General features: G+C 38.0%; 1 protein-coding gene across 1 annotated transcript; it reads right to left on the bottom strand.

Annotated features, from left to right (window-relative positions):
* Positions 1-821: 821 nt before the first annotated feature.
* LOC139728392 (AN1-type zinc finger protein 1-like) lies at positions 822-20,098 on the bottom strand. The gene is made up of 9 exons (XM_071639335.1): positions 20,021-20,098; positions 17,536-17,578; positions 16,428-16,467; positions 14,875-15,005; positions 14,025-14,122; positions 13,375-13,502; positions 8,957-9,112; positions 5,422-5,629; positions 822-876 (listed from the first exon to the last, which is right to left on the bottom strand). The coding sequence occupies exons 1-8, from the start codon at positions 20,073-20,075 to the stop codon at positions 5,456-5,458; spliced, it is 825 nt and encodes a 274-aa protein (XP_071495436.1). The 5' UTR covers positions 20,076-20,098; the 3' UTR covers positions 822-876; positions 5,422-5,455.
* Positions 20,099-20,768: the final 670 nt, after the last annotated feature.

Below are 20,768 nucleotides of genomic sequence, written 5' to 3'. Positions count from 1 at the left end.
TGGAGTGAGTATGAAGGAAAAACACGCTGACTACAGTGAATCATCTCACTCTGTATAGTCATTTGAATCGCTACTCTCTATAAAGGGCATTGCACTTTTTTTTCGTTTCTTTTAAAGGGATCATTTAGTTTTGGTTGAGAACAAATTTCAGGTTTCTAATATTTTTGGGGGAGAAAATGAGAAACCTCTTTAATATGAAATATGACAGAGCATGTAATTCCATGAGGAAATGTTCATTTTGGATAAAATTGGTTTTGAAAAGGTTGAGATATCCAAAACAGAGCAATCATAATAAAAGATGGGACCCACCTTCTATTACAATCACCTCGTTTTAATTTGTTTCTAGATGTCTTGGCCATTCCAAAACCGATTTTCATCAAATAAACTTTGAATTCCTCTTACAATGGCATGCTCTGTACTATTTCATAAGTGGTTTCTTGGTATCTTGCAAAACAGTGACTCAACCAAACGAAAATTAAACCCACCCAAGGGGGGGGGGGGGGGGGGGGGTTAAAGATACAACCATGCAACTGGTGACAAAATGTGTCATCCAAGCACCAACTTACCACCCAGAAATGGCATAACTGGCCACTGTCAATGATCACAGACCAGACTCATCTCGTCTGCTCCTCATGACTCCTCTTTCTCTGTTTAATTTTTTCTGTGTCCTTTGTTGTCTTTTTAAAGGTCGAAGGACTCGATTGCAGTCTGTCAGGTGATCACAAAAAGGCTGCACATGACTTGATGGAGCAGCGCTCGTGAGCCCTAGCTAGTGACATCATCAACTGTGAGAGAGGAGACTGTTGTTGCCATGGAAACTAAAGGATGGTAGAGAATCGTGATCAAATGGGGTCCCACGGAGATTGCACTACAAACCTGCAGTGAGTGGAAAAGAGAGCACAACAAACAAACAAACAAACAAACATCAGTTACAGTTTGCTGTGATTGGCAACAAGCCCATCACTATGACGACATCCACATTCTGGCTCTATTTTTGTCCATGTGGCTCATTCTAACTACAATTCTCTTACAGAAGCATGGTTTTTCATACCCTAGTTCATATTTTATGAAGAAACTATATAAAAGTACAGACACATTCAAATAGCACATGCTTTATTACATATTTATAAAATGGGTTCAAGAATGTAGCCAATTGGAAGCGCTGAAATGAGTCACGTGTGCGTGCATTAATTTCTCACTAACATGCACGGCCTGACGTCACAATGTTTACACTAGCAGTGCGCACTCAATCAGTTGTTACAAGTGCGTCGTGCGCTACTATACGCGCTGTCAATCCTGTAAACAACTTCTAGTTCGGGCTGCCGGCCAGCCTTTCTTGTGTGCATAACATGTGTGGCGTACGTATACTTTAATTATACGTACAGTACTTATAGTGCGGGATTTCCGAGTGCGACGTGCGTAAATGTTTGGGACGAACATCTTCGGACATCTTGAATCTTGAGCGAGTGCTACATGTAGCTGACTGGTATTGACCCACAAAGGTAAGTGAAAAATGCTGTTAGTTTTCGACCCATTTTATAAAACAAATGATGCACAGGATTATTTTGTGGCGTTAGTGGAGATGCAGCTCTATCCTGTGCATCATTTGTATAATATTGAATGATTTAGTAAATCAAAAAATCTAAATTGTGTCAACAAAAAGTTTAGTATTAAAGTAATTCTTCAATTTATGAAAATTCAGTTTTATGGGATGTCTCTTAGCATTTTTTTTCCCTTAAATTGTTAAAACTGAAATAAAGTGAAAGCTATGAAAAAGAAATAAACGAATTAGACAGCTGACTGTGAAATGCAGTGTACTTGGTGTGAAATGCAGTGTACTTGGTGTACAATGCTGTACATGTACGTACATACAGCACATAAAAATTAGTTCATTGAGAGAATGCTATAAAATAGATATGGGGGGGGGCACAGGGAGAGGAGATGCTATTTTCACTTTCCGCATAGCCTGGATTTCCCTGTTTGCCGGACTCTTCTCAGATTTCATTCCTAACATTGACCGTGCCATCTACACATCTTCATATTCCATTACCTACTTCCTCTTGAGATGAGAAAGAAGAAGAGGAAAAAAAAATCATCTTGCAATAAACCAGTATGATGGTAACTAAATATAGCAGAACCTTGTGCCAACAGCCAGCCCGCCATGTTCATGCCTTCAAAATATTGCTATGGCAACATGGCTCATGCACAAGGCTAAAAAAAAAGAATCCTTGATGTATGAGTTGTGTGAATAAAAGACAGACACTTTATCTTGCCTCTCTCTCAGATTCACCAACTTGCCCTACAGATGCAAATTTGATGTGTAGGTATGACAACAACAATAAAATAATGGCACAGTAACTAAAAGAAAGTACCGGTACTTAAATCTAATCAAAATCAAAGACTTGTGGTTGGGTGATAAAATCATTCATCAGGTAGATCAAGACCGCTTTTCAAATAGCAATTACAAATTAATGATAACAAAAATATTGCTTTTCATAATCATTAGTCGATGGCACTAAATATCTATGCTAGGAGTCATATAGTAATGCTTTGAAGATTTGAAAAGGTACTACAAAAATTTCCTTAGAAATTTGGTCTGATAGTTCTCAAAGTACATAATCTCAAGTGTGACATTGTCAGAAACACTCGAACACATGTTTACAGCAAAGTTAAATAAAAAATGCATGAACAGAAAAAACAAGCTAACATTATATCTTAAACAAGCCTGAATAAAGTTCTGCCTTATCATGGAAGGAGTATTTAGAAGTAATGGCACAAGCCTGGATCAAAAGAAGTTTTGTTCACGGGAACAAGATCACTCATTGACTCATCTGAGATATAATTACCTGAAGAAAAAAAAATGTAATTTCTTTCCAAGTATAGAATCACATAGGCGGAAAGTATCCAACAGGTGGCTAAAATGTCATGTACAATCAGAATTTTTTACTTTCTTTCTTTACTACTGTCGTTGGGGTCACAAGAGATGGTTCTCACTAAGCTGTTGGCACAAAAAAAGTCATAACTGCATCCATTTCAAGCTCACAAAAACAGGCAGATGCTGCTTCCCTAGACATGATATTAAGATAATCATAGATTTGTTCTATATCATTACAGAATAAATATCATAAGCATTATCAATATCATTATTCAATATCACTAACATAATAATTATCATCATTAATATCAATACCATTGTTACTATCATTGTTATCAACATCATCATCATCATCATTTCAAACACTATCATTGCTTTCATTTACATTATATTTGATCTTCATTCTAATCATCCCTTGTACAATTCACATTTGAGAGCATAGCAATTCCAGACCTGCTTCACTACCACACAAAATTCAAGGGCTCAATTCCAAATCATACAGTGAGCAGATAAACGGATGTAACATGATCCATGGGATGAACCAATGCTGAAAAGAGATGCTGCAGCAACCCCTTACAACCAACGCAAAAGTGGCAACTTTCCTGGATTTGATCCAATGCCAAGAATAGACCCAAATCTTTCGTCCCCCCGCCCGCTGTGCCTGTGTTGTGCAACGTCGCAAATTGCGGAAGACGGAACATGATACGGGTGGCTTTCCGCAATTCTCAATTACACACACGTCTACAGTCTGAGACTATGAACTGAGAGAGAGAGAGAGAGAGAGCGTGTCTCACCCCCACATGGATTTGCTCTGCGGTCAAGTACATAGATACATACACACACCAAATTAGGTTTCCCCTAGAAATAGCTCTATCCATGCCCTCATGTAACCTTCTTTTATGAGCAGGGATTATTTCTATGTATGTCGGAGGGGAAACTATCAGCATAGATTGTTAGTCTGTCACACTGACCGCATCGCCTTAGTCTCCAGAGTGTTTCATTTTGTCTATTGTCTGACAGAGATGCACGCTGTCATAGGATTTGAGTACATTTCTCATCACAGAATAGTAGCACCAATACCAACTTGTTATAAACCTCCCTCATCTACCTTCAAATGAACATAGAATTTCCCTGGACTGGCATATAATTATCTCCCAAATACCATTGTCTGTCCTGCTTACACTTGAATCTCTACAGAGAAATAACATTTCTTTACAAACTTTTTCAAAGGCCCTTTATCCTTTCAAGTATGTAAAATCTATAAGCCCATATGACTATATTGTGCCTAGAAAGTACTAAAATAAAACACAGATAATGCATTAAACAGAAAGAATACTTTTACTATATTATGTTTTACATTGCATTCCCCCAGTGAGTACAGTGTGAAGAAAAGAACAAATTTATGCGGATTGGGAATTTTCTTGTGCGCGTAAAATGAAGGGAACACAGCAAGGTCACTGAGGTGTCACTAGTTAGACAATCCTGCACTCACAAACCACTGAGTTACCAGATACAATGCCTACATCCAGGCTATATCTACAGCACAGTGCCAGTCCAATGACTGCAACAACACATTCCCATTATATATTTTGTTACTTATTCTATGACACTTCTGTTTTCATATTTCTAAACAAATCTTTCTCTATACCATGGCAGACAAAATATCACAAATAACAAATTCAAAGATTTTTCAAGTACATACCACTCTCCCTTAAATGTTGAGAGATTATTACCCCCCCCCCCTCCCACACACACACACACACACAAGAAAGAAAGAAAAAGCAATTAATAAGCTGACAGGATAGCATGGCAATCATTTCAGTGCATAACTCTGCGAGGAGGGTTTGAACATTTGAAGAAGGATAAGAACTCTAGGAATGTTCACTTTTCACGACAATGGCAGTTTGTGAGTTGAAATCAGGCACATGCTTCTCTACTACAAAACACAATCTTCCCAATAACTTATGGGGGTGAGGGACAAAAAAAGTCAAATATCTTGAAGGTTTCCAAATCACAATTAAAGCATTCGACATCATTAGCGCATTCCTGATGCATGCAGGAAGGGACAAAAAAAAAAAAAAAAAGCTTCAACCTGAGTTTCCCTTGTCAAGATTCTTCAGACAATTAATTTATAAATTGTTTGTCGAATCTCACACAATGTATGCTATCATCGTGGCAGTTGCCATTTGCAAAAAAAAAAAAAACAAAAAAAAAACTTTGAGGAAAATTAGGACAGCTGTCACACAGGATACATATTTCACAAAATTCCACTCTGCTTTTGATTTGACCATTATAAATTCAGTGAATTCAACAGATTAGTAGAAGTTTTACTAAAATTGGACCTCAAATGAAATGTTATGGAATTTTCAATTCCACAAGTCTGCACAAACTGCACTAAGCCAACATGACACACATGCAAATCAGTCGCTACTAGTCTGTCTTTTAACATTTCCTGTGCCTTTTCAAAGTCAACTTGCTAATGAACTTTCATGTTAAATTCATGCCACAGGATAAATAGCTTCTGATCATGGCTCAAAATAACTTACTTGCCATTTTGGTCTATTCCTGGCCGAAGGAGCATCACGACTGGTACTCGGTGACATCAGCCAAGCATATACAGTGATTGTCTACATACTCCAGGACAATTCCACCTCCGCTGTACAGGGGGAGGTCAGATTCAGCTGCAAGGAGGGACTCCAGTTTGGCATCCATTGCCAGCACTTCCCCACTTTCAGGGTGGAACATTCTCAGTTTCTGCAACAAAGATTTATTTATTCATGACAACTTTTTCCTAATTTGCTTATTTGCCTACCATGTACAAATTTTAACTTTTCAAACTTCATAGAACTGAAATCACGATAAATAATGCATCAAAGAATATATCAAAACAAGAGACCCGCGGGTCTAGCGCTCACCTGAGTATCGCAAGTTCACCTTTCACGCAGTCACTAACCTAAATTATTCACAGCTCTACCAAAATTTGACCAGGCATTCTCAAGTAGAAGATGAAAATGTACAATAAAGGCCCAATTTTTTTTTAAGATTCCTTAATTTGGGGGGATTGGGGCCCCCTGGGGCCCTCTGGGTGGGGCATGGTGCCCATTTTGATAAATTGAGATCCTGACCCCCTAGGGATGCTACCTGCCAAGTTTGACAAAAATCCATCATGAGGTTTTCAGGAAGAAGATGAAAATGTACAATTCAGGCCCCCATTTGGACCCTTCCAACCACCCCCCCCCCCCCCTACCCAAGAGGGGCACCCCTGGATCTCCTATGAACAAACTTGAAACTACAGTCATTAATGTAATCACTCATAGTATTATCTCAGCTCTATAACTTCTGATTCTAGAGAAGATTTATAAAGATTCCTTCATTTGGGGGGTTTGGGACCCCTGGGGGCCCCCTGGGTGGGGCATGGTGCCCATTTTAACAAATTGAGATCCTAACCCCCTAGGGATGCTACCTGCCAAGTTTGGTGAAAATGGGTCATGGGGTTCTCAAGAAGACGATAAAAATGTACAATTTAGGCCCCATTAGGACCCCTCCTCACCCCCTCCCCTGGGTCCCAAGGGGGGCACCCCTGATTCTGCCATGAACAAACTTGAAACTACAGTCATCAATGTACTAACTCATAGTATTAACTAAGCACTATCACTTCTGGTTCTAGAGAAGAAGATTTTTGCAGAATCCTTAATTTTGGGGGGCTTGGGCCCCCTGAGGGCCCCCTGGGTGGGGCATGGTGCCCATTTTAACAAATTGAGTTCCTAACCCCCTAGGGATGCTACCTGCCAAGTTTGGTGAAAATGGGTCATGGGGTTCTCAAGAAGAAGATGAAAATGTACAATTTAGGCCCCATTAGAACCCTTCCCCACCCCCCTCCCCTGGGTCCCAAGGGGGGCACCCCTGATTCTGCCATGAACAAACTTGAAACTACAGTCATCAATGTACTAACTCATAGTATTAACTTAGCTCTATCACTTCTGGTTCTAGAGAAGAAGATTTTTACAGATTCCTTAATTTTGGGGGGTTTGGGCCCCCCTGGGGGCCCCCTGGGTGGGGCATGGTGCCCATTTTAACAAATTGAGTTCCTAACCCCCTAGGGATGCTACCTGCCAAGTTTGATGAAAATCGGTCTTGGGGTTTTCAAGAAGAAGATGAAAATGTAAAAAGTTTACGCACGACGCACGACGGACGACGCACGACGGACGACGGACGACGGACGACGGACGACGGACGACGCACGACGCACGACGCACGACGCACGACGGACGCCGGACGAAGGGCGATCGCAATAGCTCACTTGAGCCTTTGGCTCAGGTGAGCTAATAAGAGCACATATGAAGAATCAACAAAGGTTTGTCTCGAGTCTATGTTCCTATGGACTGATGGGCAATCAAAAATAGAAACTCTTCTGTAAAGGAACTGTTGAATTTTCAAAAGTAAAAGCATGTTAACTGAACAAATAACCTTACATAGAAAACTAACTGGAAGCATTTTTGTATTGCCCTCCATCTTTTTTTTTTTTTTCTTCTTCTTTCTTTTTTTCAGTGGAGACGACTGGAAGGAATCTAAAGAACTTTGTGCAAGTATGGCAAAACAAAGACCAGTTTCATTCCCTAGTGCACAACTGTGGGGTAATCTGATCCAGGTATAATGACAGCAGCTATTATAATGATGATTAGCAATTATGGAAAATTAATGGGAGGTTGAACAAACACAAATCACTTTCCTGAATCAGAACTACATAATGTGAAAACAGTAGCATGACACGTAACAAGATTCCCCATAAGTGTCACATATATTTCTACAAATAATATTGGTAACACTTGTTGTTTAAAAAAACAAATGCGAAAACAAAAACTAAACTAAACTAGAAATGTCGCTAAGGCGACTGGTATGCCTCCGCCATAATGCATGATTCTCCTAATAGGTCTATAGTACATGTGGACAATGTGTGATTACATTTTCACAAAATTGGCAAAATATTAAAATGACAAGTTTGTCACAAATGTGTTGAATGTTCACCTTCCTTGACCTAGGTTTACTTGGATGAATAGGAGAGCATGTATTTGGGGATTTAAGGACATTAACTTGACTTTGACCCATTCATAAGTTTATGCATCTAGTAATTTTCAAGGTATGGAGGAAAAAGTGCTATTTTTGTATTGAAAAGTACATTGTTACCATTTTCATCTGGCCTTTGACCCTAAAATTCATAGGATAATCACTGTCAAGCAGAACATGCATAAGTATGTAGAAAGTTTCAAGATAGCTTGAGCCACTTCCGAGATATGGAGGAAAAAGTTAGTTCAGCACTTTCCCTTGATCTTTGACCTTTTGACCTTTGAGGCAAAAAAAAAAAAGAGAAGAAAAAGAAAGTTTCCAGAGAATCTCTATTAGGTTATACATGCATACACCAAGTATTAAAAAAAAAAAAATCCTGCTGGCATTGCATAATTAAGGGAAATAGTAAAATTTTGAAGTGTTGCCCATGACCTTTGACCCCCTGACCTTTGACCCCATGGCCCCTTAATTCTCTAGATAATCACTGCCAGTCAGTACATGTATATATACTATGTTCCATGAAGATACCTTGAATAATTTCCAAGTTACTGAGAAAAAAGTAAAGTTTTAATATTTTTACTTGACCTTTTGACCTTTGACCTTTGACCTCATGACCCCAAACTTTCACCAGAGAATCTTAACTGGGTAATACATGTATACACAAAGTTTCAAGAAAATATCTTCAGGCATTGCATAGATATGGTGGAAATAGTGAAATTTTACATATTTGACCTTGAACTTTTGACCTCTGACCTTGAGCATGTGCACCCAAAAGTTGATAGGCACAACTTCACCCCCTGATACACATACATGCCAAGTTTCATTAGGATACCTCAAAAGGTTTTTTAGTTACGCTGTCCACAAAATTCATTACGGACGGACGGAAGGACGGACGGAAGGACGGACGGAAGGACGGACGGAAGGACGGACGGACAACCCGAAAACATAATGCCTCCGGCACCACTTCGTGGCGAAGGCATAACAAACAACAGAAAAAAAAAATTCCATCAAACCTACCTTGGCACTAGCAATGTTGTTTTCATTTTTTAGACTCAAGAGGGCAGCAGTCCTATCCACTGCTTTGCCGACACTCCACATGCTTGAGAAGAACATTGGCTTGTGTCTGTCTGTGCAGGATTTGGGAAGGTGTACTTGGAAGAACACTCTCTCCTTCTGTGGATTGGACAGAACTCGGGAATTTTCACTGGCTGCAGACTTTCAGTTTATGGGAATGTAAAACAAGCTAAACTTACTTGCTTCTTTTAAAGCTTTCCTTAATTGGTTTCAACAAAATGTGTACTTTCTATATGAATTAGCAATGCAAGAACACAGCCATCCTTTCGGGCATATAGTCTGGGTGCCAGAGGCTGAACCTTGTTTTACCGTCCACCCAATGTTTTTTGATGGTTTTACCCTATTTCGGGGGTGCTGAATCCGAATCCGGATGATGCAACTCTTGCATCCTTGAGGGTTTTGAGATATTCAAGATGGCCGCCAAAATGGCCGCCAAAACCGGAAATTCCCACGTATTTCCTTCTAAATAGTGAGATATTGAAAACAAGTGATGGTTTTACCCTATTTCAAGGGTGCTGAATCCGAATCTGGATGATGCAACTCTTGCATCCTTGAGGGTTTTGAGATATTCAAGATGGCTGCCAAAATGGCCGCCAAAACCGAAAATTCCCACGTATTTCTTTCTAAATGGTGTGAAATTGAAAAGAATTGATGATTCTCCCTATTTGGAAGGTGCTGAATCCGAATCTGGATGATGCAACTCTTGCATCCATGAAGTTTTTGAGATATTTAAGATGGCCGCCAAAATGGCCGCCAATTAAAACCGGAAATTCTCATGTATTTCCTTCTAAATGTTGAGAAATTAAAAACAATTGATGGTTCTACCCTATTTCGAGGGTGCTGAATCCGAATCCGGATGATGCAACTCTTGCATCCATGAAGATTTAGAGATATTCAAGATGGCCGCCAAAATGGCCGCCAATTAAAACCTGAAATTCCCACGTATTTTCTTCTAAGTGGTGAGATGTTGAAAACAATTGATGGTTTTACCCTATTTCGAGGGTGCTGAATCCGAATCTGGATGATGCAACTCGTGCATCCATGAAGTTTTAGAGATATTCAAGATGGCCGCCAAAATGGCCGCCAATTAAAACTGGAAATTCCCACGTATTTTCTTCTAAATGGTGAGATGTTGAAAACAATTGACGGTTTTACCCTATTTCGAGGGTGCTGAATCAGAATCTAGATGGTGCAACTCCTGCATTGTTGAAGATTTTGAGATATTCAATATGGCCGTTAAAATGGCCGCCCAAAACGGAAGTTCCCATGTATTTCCTTCTAAATGGTGACAATTTGAAAGCAATTGGTGTTTATTATCTTATTTTGAGTGTGCTGAATCCGAAGCTCAGGATACAACTCTTGCATCCTTAAGGGTTTTGAGATAATAAAGATGGTCGCCAAAATGACCGCGAAAAACGGAAATTCATATGTAGACCCAGTATTTCCTTCTAAATGGTGTAAAATATAAAACAGTTGGTGGCTTTACACTATTTTGAGTTTGCTGAATTTGAAGCTCCAGTATACAACAATTTGCGGTTTTACTCTATTTCGAGGGTGCTGAATCCGAAACTGGTTGATGCAACTTTCGTGTTTTTTTTAAGGGTTTTGAGATGTCCAGGATGACCGCCAAAATAACTGTCAAAAATTGGAAAATTTTAGGCCCTATTCAGCACCCTCGAAACTTGGTTGTCGAAATTCGTCCATTCTTTAGGGTTTTTAGACGTCCAAGATGACAGCCAAAATAAGTGGCAGAAATTCCAATGTTAATATATTTTTTTCGTAATGGTAAAAATTTTAAAATAAATTGATGTTCTTACCCTATTTCGAGGGTGCTGAAGGTCTTTGAAGGTTTTCGGACATCTATAAATGTCCTGTATGAACGGAAACTCCTTAACATGTTCTTATACTGAAATGGCGAAGTATTGTGCTCCAACGCGAAGCGGGAGATTAAACCCATGCAGGGTGAAAAGCAATAATTCGTATTCTTCAATTCAACTCAGTTGAGCGAATTTGTCAAATCAGCTAAAATTTATTGACAGTCAAAATGACTGTCACAATGGTATTGTAATATACTGAGATATTCCGATATGTCTCAAACGGAACTTTAATACCTACTGGAAAAAAAAGAAGTGATATTGACATCATACTGAAACGTACTAACGCAAAGAAAGATACGACTAAAAATGTCTTTATGCATAATTGTTATGAAATAATGCTTGTGGTCGCCAATAATATGGCTCCATAGATGTAAAGTTAATCCTTTTCGGCTACCAATAGAGTAAAATCAAATTATGGCATGTTGGTATTTGGTGTTGAAACTTGTCTTGTATTCTTACGAGTCTCGCCTCGTATTCTTGTGAAACTTGTCGCATATTCTGATTAGGTCATTGGAAATGGTTGCATCCACGACCACTATAGTAGATATCAATAAGGGTAATTTCAAAAACACTCTGCGCGATTATGGTATTCGTAAATACTGGATTATCAACTATTACCTTCCATGTTGTCGTTTGATTTTTATTTAGTTTTTTTTTTTCACTGCGCGTTACCTGTGATTTGTCCGTCCCCTCGTGTGTGTTTGTAATAGATTATATGTACATATATATACATATACACATACATAATGTTACATCATATTGAAGAAAAAATTAAAGCATAACAATAAAAATGTCCCACTCGTGTCTTCAACAATGTCATCAAGACCACCAAATAACCAATTTGAGTGTTCATGGATAAAGAGATTAAAACTGCTCATGGATTAAGGCAGGTAATGTTGGGTAATTTCAGTACACTTCTCTACATCACTATCACAATATGATTTAGATGAACATGTCTTGTCCATTAATTGTTAGTGTTCAAAACTTATCCATTATATTATGTAGAGGAAACAGTGTAATCTTGCAATTATTCAACCGCATCAGCTGTAGTCTTGAAGGGTTAATTTCTGGCACACTTGTATCGTACCAACTCAAAGATATCCAGTAGAGCTGGTTTCACTGTGTATGACGAAAACCATCAATTGTTATCAATTTCTCACCATTTATAAGAAGGAAATACATTGGAGTTTCCGTTTCGGCGGCCATTTTGGCGGCCATCTTGACTATCTCGAGGTGCATCATCCAGATTCGGATTCAGCACTCTCGAAATAGGGTAAAACCATCAACTGTTTTCTATTTCTCACCATTTAAAAGCTAATACATAGAAATTTCCGGTTTTGATTGGCGGCCATTTTGGCGGCCATTTTGGCGACCATCTTGAATATCTCAATACCCTCAAGGATGCAAGGTTTGCATCATCCAAACTCGGATTCAACACCATAGAAATAGGGTAAATCCATCAATTGTTTTCAATTTCTCACCATTCAGAAGGAAATACATGGGAATTTCCGGTTTTAATTGGCGGCCATTTTGACAGCCATTTTGGCGGCCATCTTGAATATCTCAAAAACTTCATGGATGCATGAGTTGCATCATCCAGATTCGGATTCAGCACCTTACAAATAGGGAGAATCATCAATTATGTTCAATTTCACACCATTTAGAAGGAAATACGTGGGAATTTTCGGTTTTGGTGGCCATTTTGGCGGCCATCTTGAATATATCAAAATCCTCAAGGATGCAAGAATTGCATCATCCAGATTCGGATTCAGCACCCTCGAAATAGGGTAAATCCATCAATTGTTTTCAATATCTCACCATTTAGAAGGAAATACGTGGGAATTTCCGGTTTTGGCGGCCATTTTGGCGGCCATCTTGAATATCTCAAAACCCTCAAGGATGCAAGAGTTGCATCATCCAGATTCGGATTCAGCACCCCCGAAATAGGGTAAAATCATCAAAAAACATTGGGTGGACGGTAAAACAAGGTTAGGCCCAAAAAGTGGCTTTGGCACCCAGACTAATACATTCAATTTGTTGAATCAGAGAGTGGGTTTCCACTTGTGTGATGTTCCAACGAGAGGTATTCTTACGGTCAGACATCCAGGTATTTAGTGGCCGCTGGGATGAAAACAAGCCTATGATCACAAGGTATCTTTTAGATGAAATTATCTACTTTTCTTTCATAATTGCCTTTGAAATTCCATGAAACTGTCGGATATTGTCCATCGTAACATTTCTGACAGTCACAAGAAATGTCATTGATAAACTATATAAAAGAATGGTAAATTGAGGATTCTGAATGCCGATGCCCTGTCGCCTGTATTATCGTATGTATCAAATGTAAACAAGCTTATTTACAACTTCCCTTCACTAGAGATCAACAAAATACAACAAATCTCCAAGTTTCCTCACGTTTTTGCATCACAAAGGGAACACCAAACCATGCTGAATGGACCTGTGTGAACACAGCTCAGAACTCACCTGTGGTATAGAAGGGTCACCAAGAGCATGCATCTTCATCTTCATCAGTGCCACCTTGGCAGCCATTTTAGCAGACTTCGCTCCCCTGCCCTTCGTCTTGACTTTGATTTCTTCAGATTTTTTAGAAGCTTCATGATAGCAAAAAAAAAAATAAGGTGGACAAGAGGTGCAAATAGTGAAATTTAAACAAAAAAAAGTTACAAACATGAAACCATACTGTTCATTTGCGGTATAAAAAAAAAATACAAGTTACAAATATAGCTAATGGTAGTAAAGATTTTGACAGCAAAAGGCTTCATAAAAACACAGTCTTCCTACTCCTTACATTCCATAAGTTATCTAACCTTTAACAGAGACAGAGATTATTTTGTTCCGCTCACCATCATAAAACTAGTTTTATTTGCACTGCGAAAATGTAACATAGCTCAGTCCCCAGTAGATAATGTTCAAATTGCCTCCATGTAAACATCTGGCACTTCCACTGCTTCGTCCCAACTTTAATTCAAGAACGTCAAATGTGAAGTACTTACTGAATATAAAATCTTCAAGTAATTGCACTTCACTTTTATTCTACAGCTATTCTTTAAGCATTCTTTACACAGACACACTATTATGATCTTTCTGCAAGGATCAGACACACACATAAGTACCTGTAATCTGCTGGATAAGTTGAGTTGTTTTTGCCATGGGAGGTGGTTCCCCTTCCTTGGACAGCATTTCACACTGGTGATCTGCCTGGTGTCTGTGACTGACATATTAATATAAACAAACAATCTAATTTGTATACATACTCAAATGTCATTTTCCATGATATATATCCAAAACAAGTCAAACATCAATTACAAACACATTTTAGTACAGAGATTACAGTTTCTGCTTTATGCAAACGTAAACAAACAAACATGCAAATCCCCTATTCCTGTGGTTAACATTCATCTAAACAGATCACACAATGAAAACACTAAACATAATCTACAACATTGTGCTATGTGGCACTTTGCAGATATTTTTTTTTCCACAAACTGTTGGGTACATATACAATATATACTATCCAACTCATTTTTATTCATTTATTTTTTAACTGCCAGATTTTAACAAACTGAGACTTCATTAACCATTCTCAAACAATCTTGATTTCAAGAAGTTCACTCCGGACAAAACTACAGAAACATGGAATATTACTGTGAATATCTCAATATGTATTAAATTGTACGTGTACAAAACTGTCCATAAGCATACACTAGATAAAAAAGGAAAAAAAGAAAATAATCTTGATTTCAAAAAGTTTACTCCGGACAAAACTATGCAAACATGGAATATTACTGTGATCTCAATATGTAAATTGTATGTGTACAAAGCTGTTCATAAGCATACACTAGATATATTATTTCTATACACACACACTAAAAAAAGGGAAAAAAGGAGAACTTTGATCCCCAGATCTTTAAAAATGAGAAAGTAGAAACCCTCTTAACTTTCCCCTTGTTTTCACTCGCTTACCTGAGACAGAAATTTTTATGGCAGTGTTCACATGTGACAGGAACAAGCTCAGCTTTCTTACAGTCTGATAGGGTACAGTTGTAAGATACTGGGGTGATATACTCTGCCTTGTCATCTCGGGTTGGGTTACACTAAGAGAACAGAATATGACTGTAATTAGAGCATATTTTGGTAATTTCCATTCTACCTTTATATTTCCATTTTTTTTCATTCCATTTTTTTATATTCCCTTTATAGACATCATGTCACATCAGAATAATGAAGCCTGTTACAAATTCATATTGTATATGTATGTTTTACATTTCACAAGTTTCATATTTAGTTTGAAATTGGGACTGTAGGACACGTTCAAAAGTGATTGAATTCACGATCAAGAACCAGGAGAGGAAAGTATTATCCTATTTTTTTTTTTTTTAAGTTTGTAGTTTCTAACCTTGAATAACAATGACAGTATATTTGTGCTACTTGAGGCATCATTTCTGAGAGTTGTTGATTTTGCGAAGATCATTTGATTAGCGAAATTCATGAAAATAAAAACAGCCAAAAATGTACCATGTATACAGTATGATCATATATAGATATCATACATTACTCATCAACACTTTACCCTAATAAAGTTGAGAATATTGCAGGAAACGGTTATTTGGTTTTTAAAAAAAAATATCCACAGTAAAACCAATATTTGTACCTCCAAAATAGTTTGAAATATTAACTACATACCATCTGAATAAGAAACTCTACAAATATTTTGAAGTCCTTATGAAGTACAGTGCACTCCCGCTTTAATGAACATGGTTATAACGAAATTCTGGTTACAACGAAGTAAAAATTCAGGCCACAATGTTATCCACTCTATGTATTTTTATTGTTTATTTGTTCAGTTATAACGAAATTTTGATATAACAAAAGAAAACTGCCTGTACCAAGGACCTCATTATAATGGGAGTCCACTGTATGTTACGCTCAAGCTTTGACTTTTTAAGTTTTGAGTTAGATGCCCAACCTGCTGGATGCTTGATTGCATCTAAAGTTCAAAAAGGATTTCACAAATCTGTTTAGGATCTGCTGACCAGCTTTTTAACCATTTTTGTTAAAAGTTTTGGGAAACCAAAAGGGATGAATAATACATCACTGGAGAGTTCAGCATCTAAAGAATAAAAAATGTCAAACTCAGGAAATCAAAATGCACTGACTTTATGATGTATAAGACAATGACATATATCTCATCTCATTTACACAATATACAAAATGTAGTTATGATCATGCCTGACATTATTGTTTCACAGAAATATGTGAAACTAATTTGTTGTTTTCTACATCTACACTTATCGAAATGCAAACCATTTTATTAGCTTGGTCTTCCTCTCCTCTACCATTAAGTTGATATGTACGCAGCTTGGGATTTCAGCTGGTATTAACACACAAATGCAGAACACATACCAAAGTTTCTGTAACTTGTATGTGAGGACAAAAAAAAAATCTAAGAATGTACACATGAATGAAAAAGCACAGAAAAGACAAGCAATGACATAACCTTCTAGATACTGTCATACCTTGCTGCAATTGTGTGCATCTTGGCTCTTGTGGTCCAAGCTGAAAGTATGAATGGAAAGTAGTGCTAATATTCTTACAGAATCATACTTGACATTTTAGGAAGGGGGGAATTTAACTGATGCAATAACTCATCTTTGCAACAGATTTCACACTAGCAGCTATACCTGGTATGTACACATAGAGGAACTTTAATGTAGTATGAAACATGACCCTTTGTTGAGCCACTCCAATGCAAAGGGTCATTTGTACTTGAGCAATTCAACAAGTATGTATGAGTAAAAGTGAAAAAGTGATAAAATGCTGTCTCATCTCCTTGCCCTGTGTGTCATAAAATTCTAGACTAGTGCTATATTTCTGCCTTATTTTTACTTGAGCCAAGGGGGTTCAGTTTTTGCCAGTGCTGGTTTGTTTGTTTGTCTGTTTTTCTATCTGTTTGCAAAGTAACTCAAAAAGTTGTTTATAGATTTTGATGAAACTTAGAGGAAAACTTGATAAAGACACAATGAACATATTATTAAATTTTGGGAGTGATCCAGAAATTTTCATGAAAAGTTTTGAAGGATTAATTTTGGCAAATTGGGTCAATGAACTTGAGAATTCAAGCTGCATGTATTTGAGGTAGCATTATATGCACACTGAAGTGCATACTCTGCTCAAGGCACTGCGCAACAGGAAGCTGACGAGGTTTAACACACACAAGGCTTCTTTAGTGATTTTCAGCATGCTGATATTTGTATTGAGCCGAAATGAGTTGCTTTCTGCTCTTCTAGTGCTTTTCTAGTTGAACATGTGATTATAGTTAACGAGTCATAACCGAGCTGGTGAATTTTTTTTTTTTTTTTTTTTTGCCTCAATGATACTTTTCGTAAGTTTGCAGACCATTCTGACTCAATGTAACAAGTTTCTTGTTATCCTATTAATGGCATAGCTCTTGAAATAGCCTGAGTTTTTGTGGATGTCAGCAACAATTTTGAACATGTTCCAATCAACCTCACTAAAACCTTTGATGGAGTGCCCTGTAGATCTACAATATACAAAACTGTGTAGGACAAAACTGTACAAATAAATGGATCATATTGATAGTGAATATCACAGATTCAAACTTACCAAAACACGCCAGAACAGCCATTGCACACAAAGGGGAGGAAATCTGTGCCAAGGCAACAAAAAATCCACAAATAGTAACAAATTTAGACAACAGCAATCACAAATTGCTGCATATTTGACATACTTATAACACTGACAAAGGACTAAATATCCCTGACGAATTAACTGAGCAATGACAAAGTTTCCTGGTGGAATTGAAGTGGGAGCACAAACACTATCAAATCAGTCGTGCACTACTGTGTATGAGAGCATGATAGTAAAACATATTATGCATAGAATCTAACATGAAATGATTGGCCAAATTGGCACAAAGAGTAGCACCATTTTTGTTCCAGCACACTGATTAACACGAAGTCAATTAACCATTTAGGGAATCCTGAAAAAAAAAAAGTTATCAGACTAGGCTCACTGATAATTATTATGATCAAAGCACTCAACAAATAGGGGAGAGCGGGGTGAGTTGGGACACGGGTCAAGTGGGACACGTTCTCTGAATCAAAAACTGTTCAACCAATCAGCGATTGGCTTACAATAAGCCCCTAGCAACCATACATCACACTAAGAAAGCCATGCAGTTCGGCAAATTCTAAGTATGTATAAATTGCTATTGAAAATTTTCCCCAAAATATGACATTTTTTTTAAATCAGGTTAATTAACCTGTTGTCTTTGTATTCATGATTTCAAGGGCACAATTGAAGCTGGTGATGAGCCTTATTGATATGCAACTAATATAAGTTGTTCTTGACAAATGCCTGCATGGTTACTGAGCAGTCGTACATATTTATGTATATGCCATGTGAGGGACAGTTGGGACAACGTGTACCCATTTGTCCCTCATAATAGCATTACATGTACACTGTAAAACAGTTCAGATTTTCAAACACGTTGTTCAAACTTGTTTTGTTGAAATAAGGATTATTTTAAAGCATGTTTAACTGCTTTCATTACCAATGTTTCATTACGCCTTCCAACTTTGACATTTCCGACATTTCTATAGGATGTCACACTTTACCAACACCGTCCCATTTCTCCCTTGCTGTTGTCCCACTTGACCCATGGGTGGGTCAACTTCTCCCCCAAAATAAGGTGTGTTTTTTTTTTAGGTTTTTTCTTAACTGCAGAAAATTGAGAACAGTGCCACCCCCAGTTTATAGCTCTTTATGTAACCTACCATATGAACCTTCATGCAAGCCCGAAAGGAAATGTAATCATCTCTTCTATAAAAAGATATAAGAAGAAAATCGGCAAACTTGAAATAATGTCCCACTTCTCCCCGCTCTCCCCTACAATTTAAAAAAAACAAATAAATTAGGCCATTTTCCTAGCTATTTCTAACATTCAAAATTAGCATTTCTGTTTATATGTAACAACTTGTAGGTCTCGGGCTTGGCCATCTCTCTAGCACACTCAAATAAGCACAGAGAGCAGCACACACGTTGTTTCGATGATATCTGCTGGCTAACTAACCTAGAAACTTGTCCTCATTAAGAAATCGTGTTGTGGAAACATCTTTATAGATGATGCTGATAAAACTCCTTGTCACGTTGTGTATACCACTGCTAGTACCAGTTTTACTCCTCCCCCATACTTAGGAGTGTCGTGTAGTTGTGGCAGTCAACACTTGAGGTAAGAAATGAGTCAAACAGTGTACAGACAGAGTTAAGTAATTTAGGTATCATCTACAACTACAATGTTATGGCTAGTAGGTATAGTTAACATCTTCTTCTTCTTTTCCTCCCTCCGTTTATGTCGGAGATTGACGACCCGTAGATTGCAGATACGAATGTAGTGTAGGAGTTCAGGATTGGGCATCTCCCTATCAAATAGTTGAAATATCAGGGAGCAGAGTTGGATAAATTAATGTTCAGCCTGTTAATATGGAGTTTGAATATGATAATAATGATCAAAAGAAAGGTCTGGATCTGTTGGGATACTGCACAAACTCCACATCTGGGATATATACACGTGCAGCAGGGGCGGATCCAGGAATTCTGTAAAGGGGGGCTGACTAATATTTCTGGTACCACTTTCGGGTTTCATTTGATTTTTTTCTTTTTATTTCTTTTGTTTTTAATGAAAATTAAAGGGGGGGCATGCGCCGGTTGCGCCCCCCTCTGGATCCGCCACTATGCAGGTATTATGAAAAGTTGTGTACACTTGGATTTAACGAAGGGCCCCAAATGAACTCTTGCCGCGTGGGAATCTGACAAGAAGATACACCCGCGCTCTAACAATAAGTCGTAAGAACACACAGCACAGCTCAACACTCAAATCGGCTAGCGGTACCGCGGCGAGCTCGCTGCCGGGTGCGGCGGCAGGGACTGCCTGGAGCTCACGGTCCGATCGTTTCACGTACTGTTCATATGTTTCCTCACCGAGTCAAGACAAACAAGAGTTTTCTGGAGTCTTGGCAGGAAGCACACACTACGAACGTGTGGACAAAAAGGAGTAAAACATTAAAATTCTATAAAGGTCAGTAATTACCCAGTTGGTTGCACGTAGACACACTACAATGTTGACCGATGTTCACCTCCGCCATGATTTTCACCTCACGTTGTGCACGCTCATGTTTTTCTTTCTCGTAGCCTTTTGACAAGGCTTAGTTTGTTATTGGTGGGGATTTTGTGCGGTTTTCATCTGTGTATATATAAACAGAGCAATTACACATACCTGTAAGAACAATTACCCCAATTACTGGTTAGTGATGAGATTAGAGTAAAGATTCGGGCTACGGTTAAAGTTTTGGTTGGGGTTAGGATTAGGTTCAGCAGAGATCTTTGGGTTCAGGATTATTAAGAGTAGGGTTAGGGTGAGGGAAGGGTCTAGAACTATAAGGTACAGATGTAATACATTGTCAAGGGGTACTGTTAGACCCGTTTTTTCGTAGAGCGCTATATCTGACATTTCAGAGCATAATTATGAGCAGCTGTTGAACGAAACTACGAAACTTTCCGAACATAATAGGCCTACAGCTGTGTATAAATACTTCGGTAATCAAATACATTACGAATTGAATTGAATTGAATTGAATTGAATTGAATTGAATTGAATTGAATTGAATTGAATTGAATTGAATTGAATTGAATTGAATTGAATTGAATTGACTTGACTTGAATTGAATTGAATTGAACTGAATTGAATTGAATTAAATTGAGATGAATTGAGTTGAATTGAGTTGAACTGAAGTGGTTCAATGTATAGAAAATACAGTAAAACAAAGCAGCCAACATGC

This window comes from Diadema antillarum, unplaced genomic scaffold (assembly GCF_040938485.1).
Source record: "Diadema antillarum isolate AM-2024a unplaced genomic scaffold, OU_Dant_1.0 seq00000177_RagTag, whole genome shotgun sequence".
NCBI classification, from domain to species: Eukaryota; Metazoa; Echinodermata; class Echinoidea; order Diadematoida; family Diadematidae; genus Diadema; species Diadema antillarum.
This window is presented reverse-complemented; position numbering and strand designations above follow the sequence as displayed.

Bases quoted from the DNA above. Each gene is read 5' to 3' on its own strand.
- LOC139728392 (XM_071639335.1), bottom strand. From the start codon at position 20,075: ATGGCGGAGGTGAACATCGGTCAACATTGTAGTGTGTCTACGTGCAAC. The intron at 17,579-20,020 runs GTAATTACTGAC...GCCTTGGCACAG, and splicing joins GTCTACGTGCAACCAACTGG to ATTTCCTCCCCTTTGTGTGC. The intron at 13,503-14,024 runs GTACTTATGTGT...GCTATCATGAAG, and splicing joins ACTTATCCAGCAGATTACAG to CTTCTAAAAAATCTGAAGAA.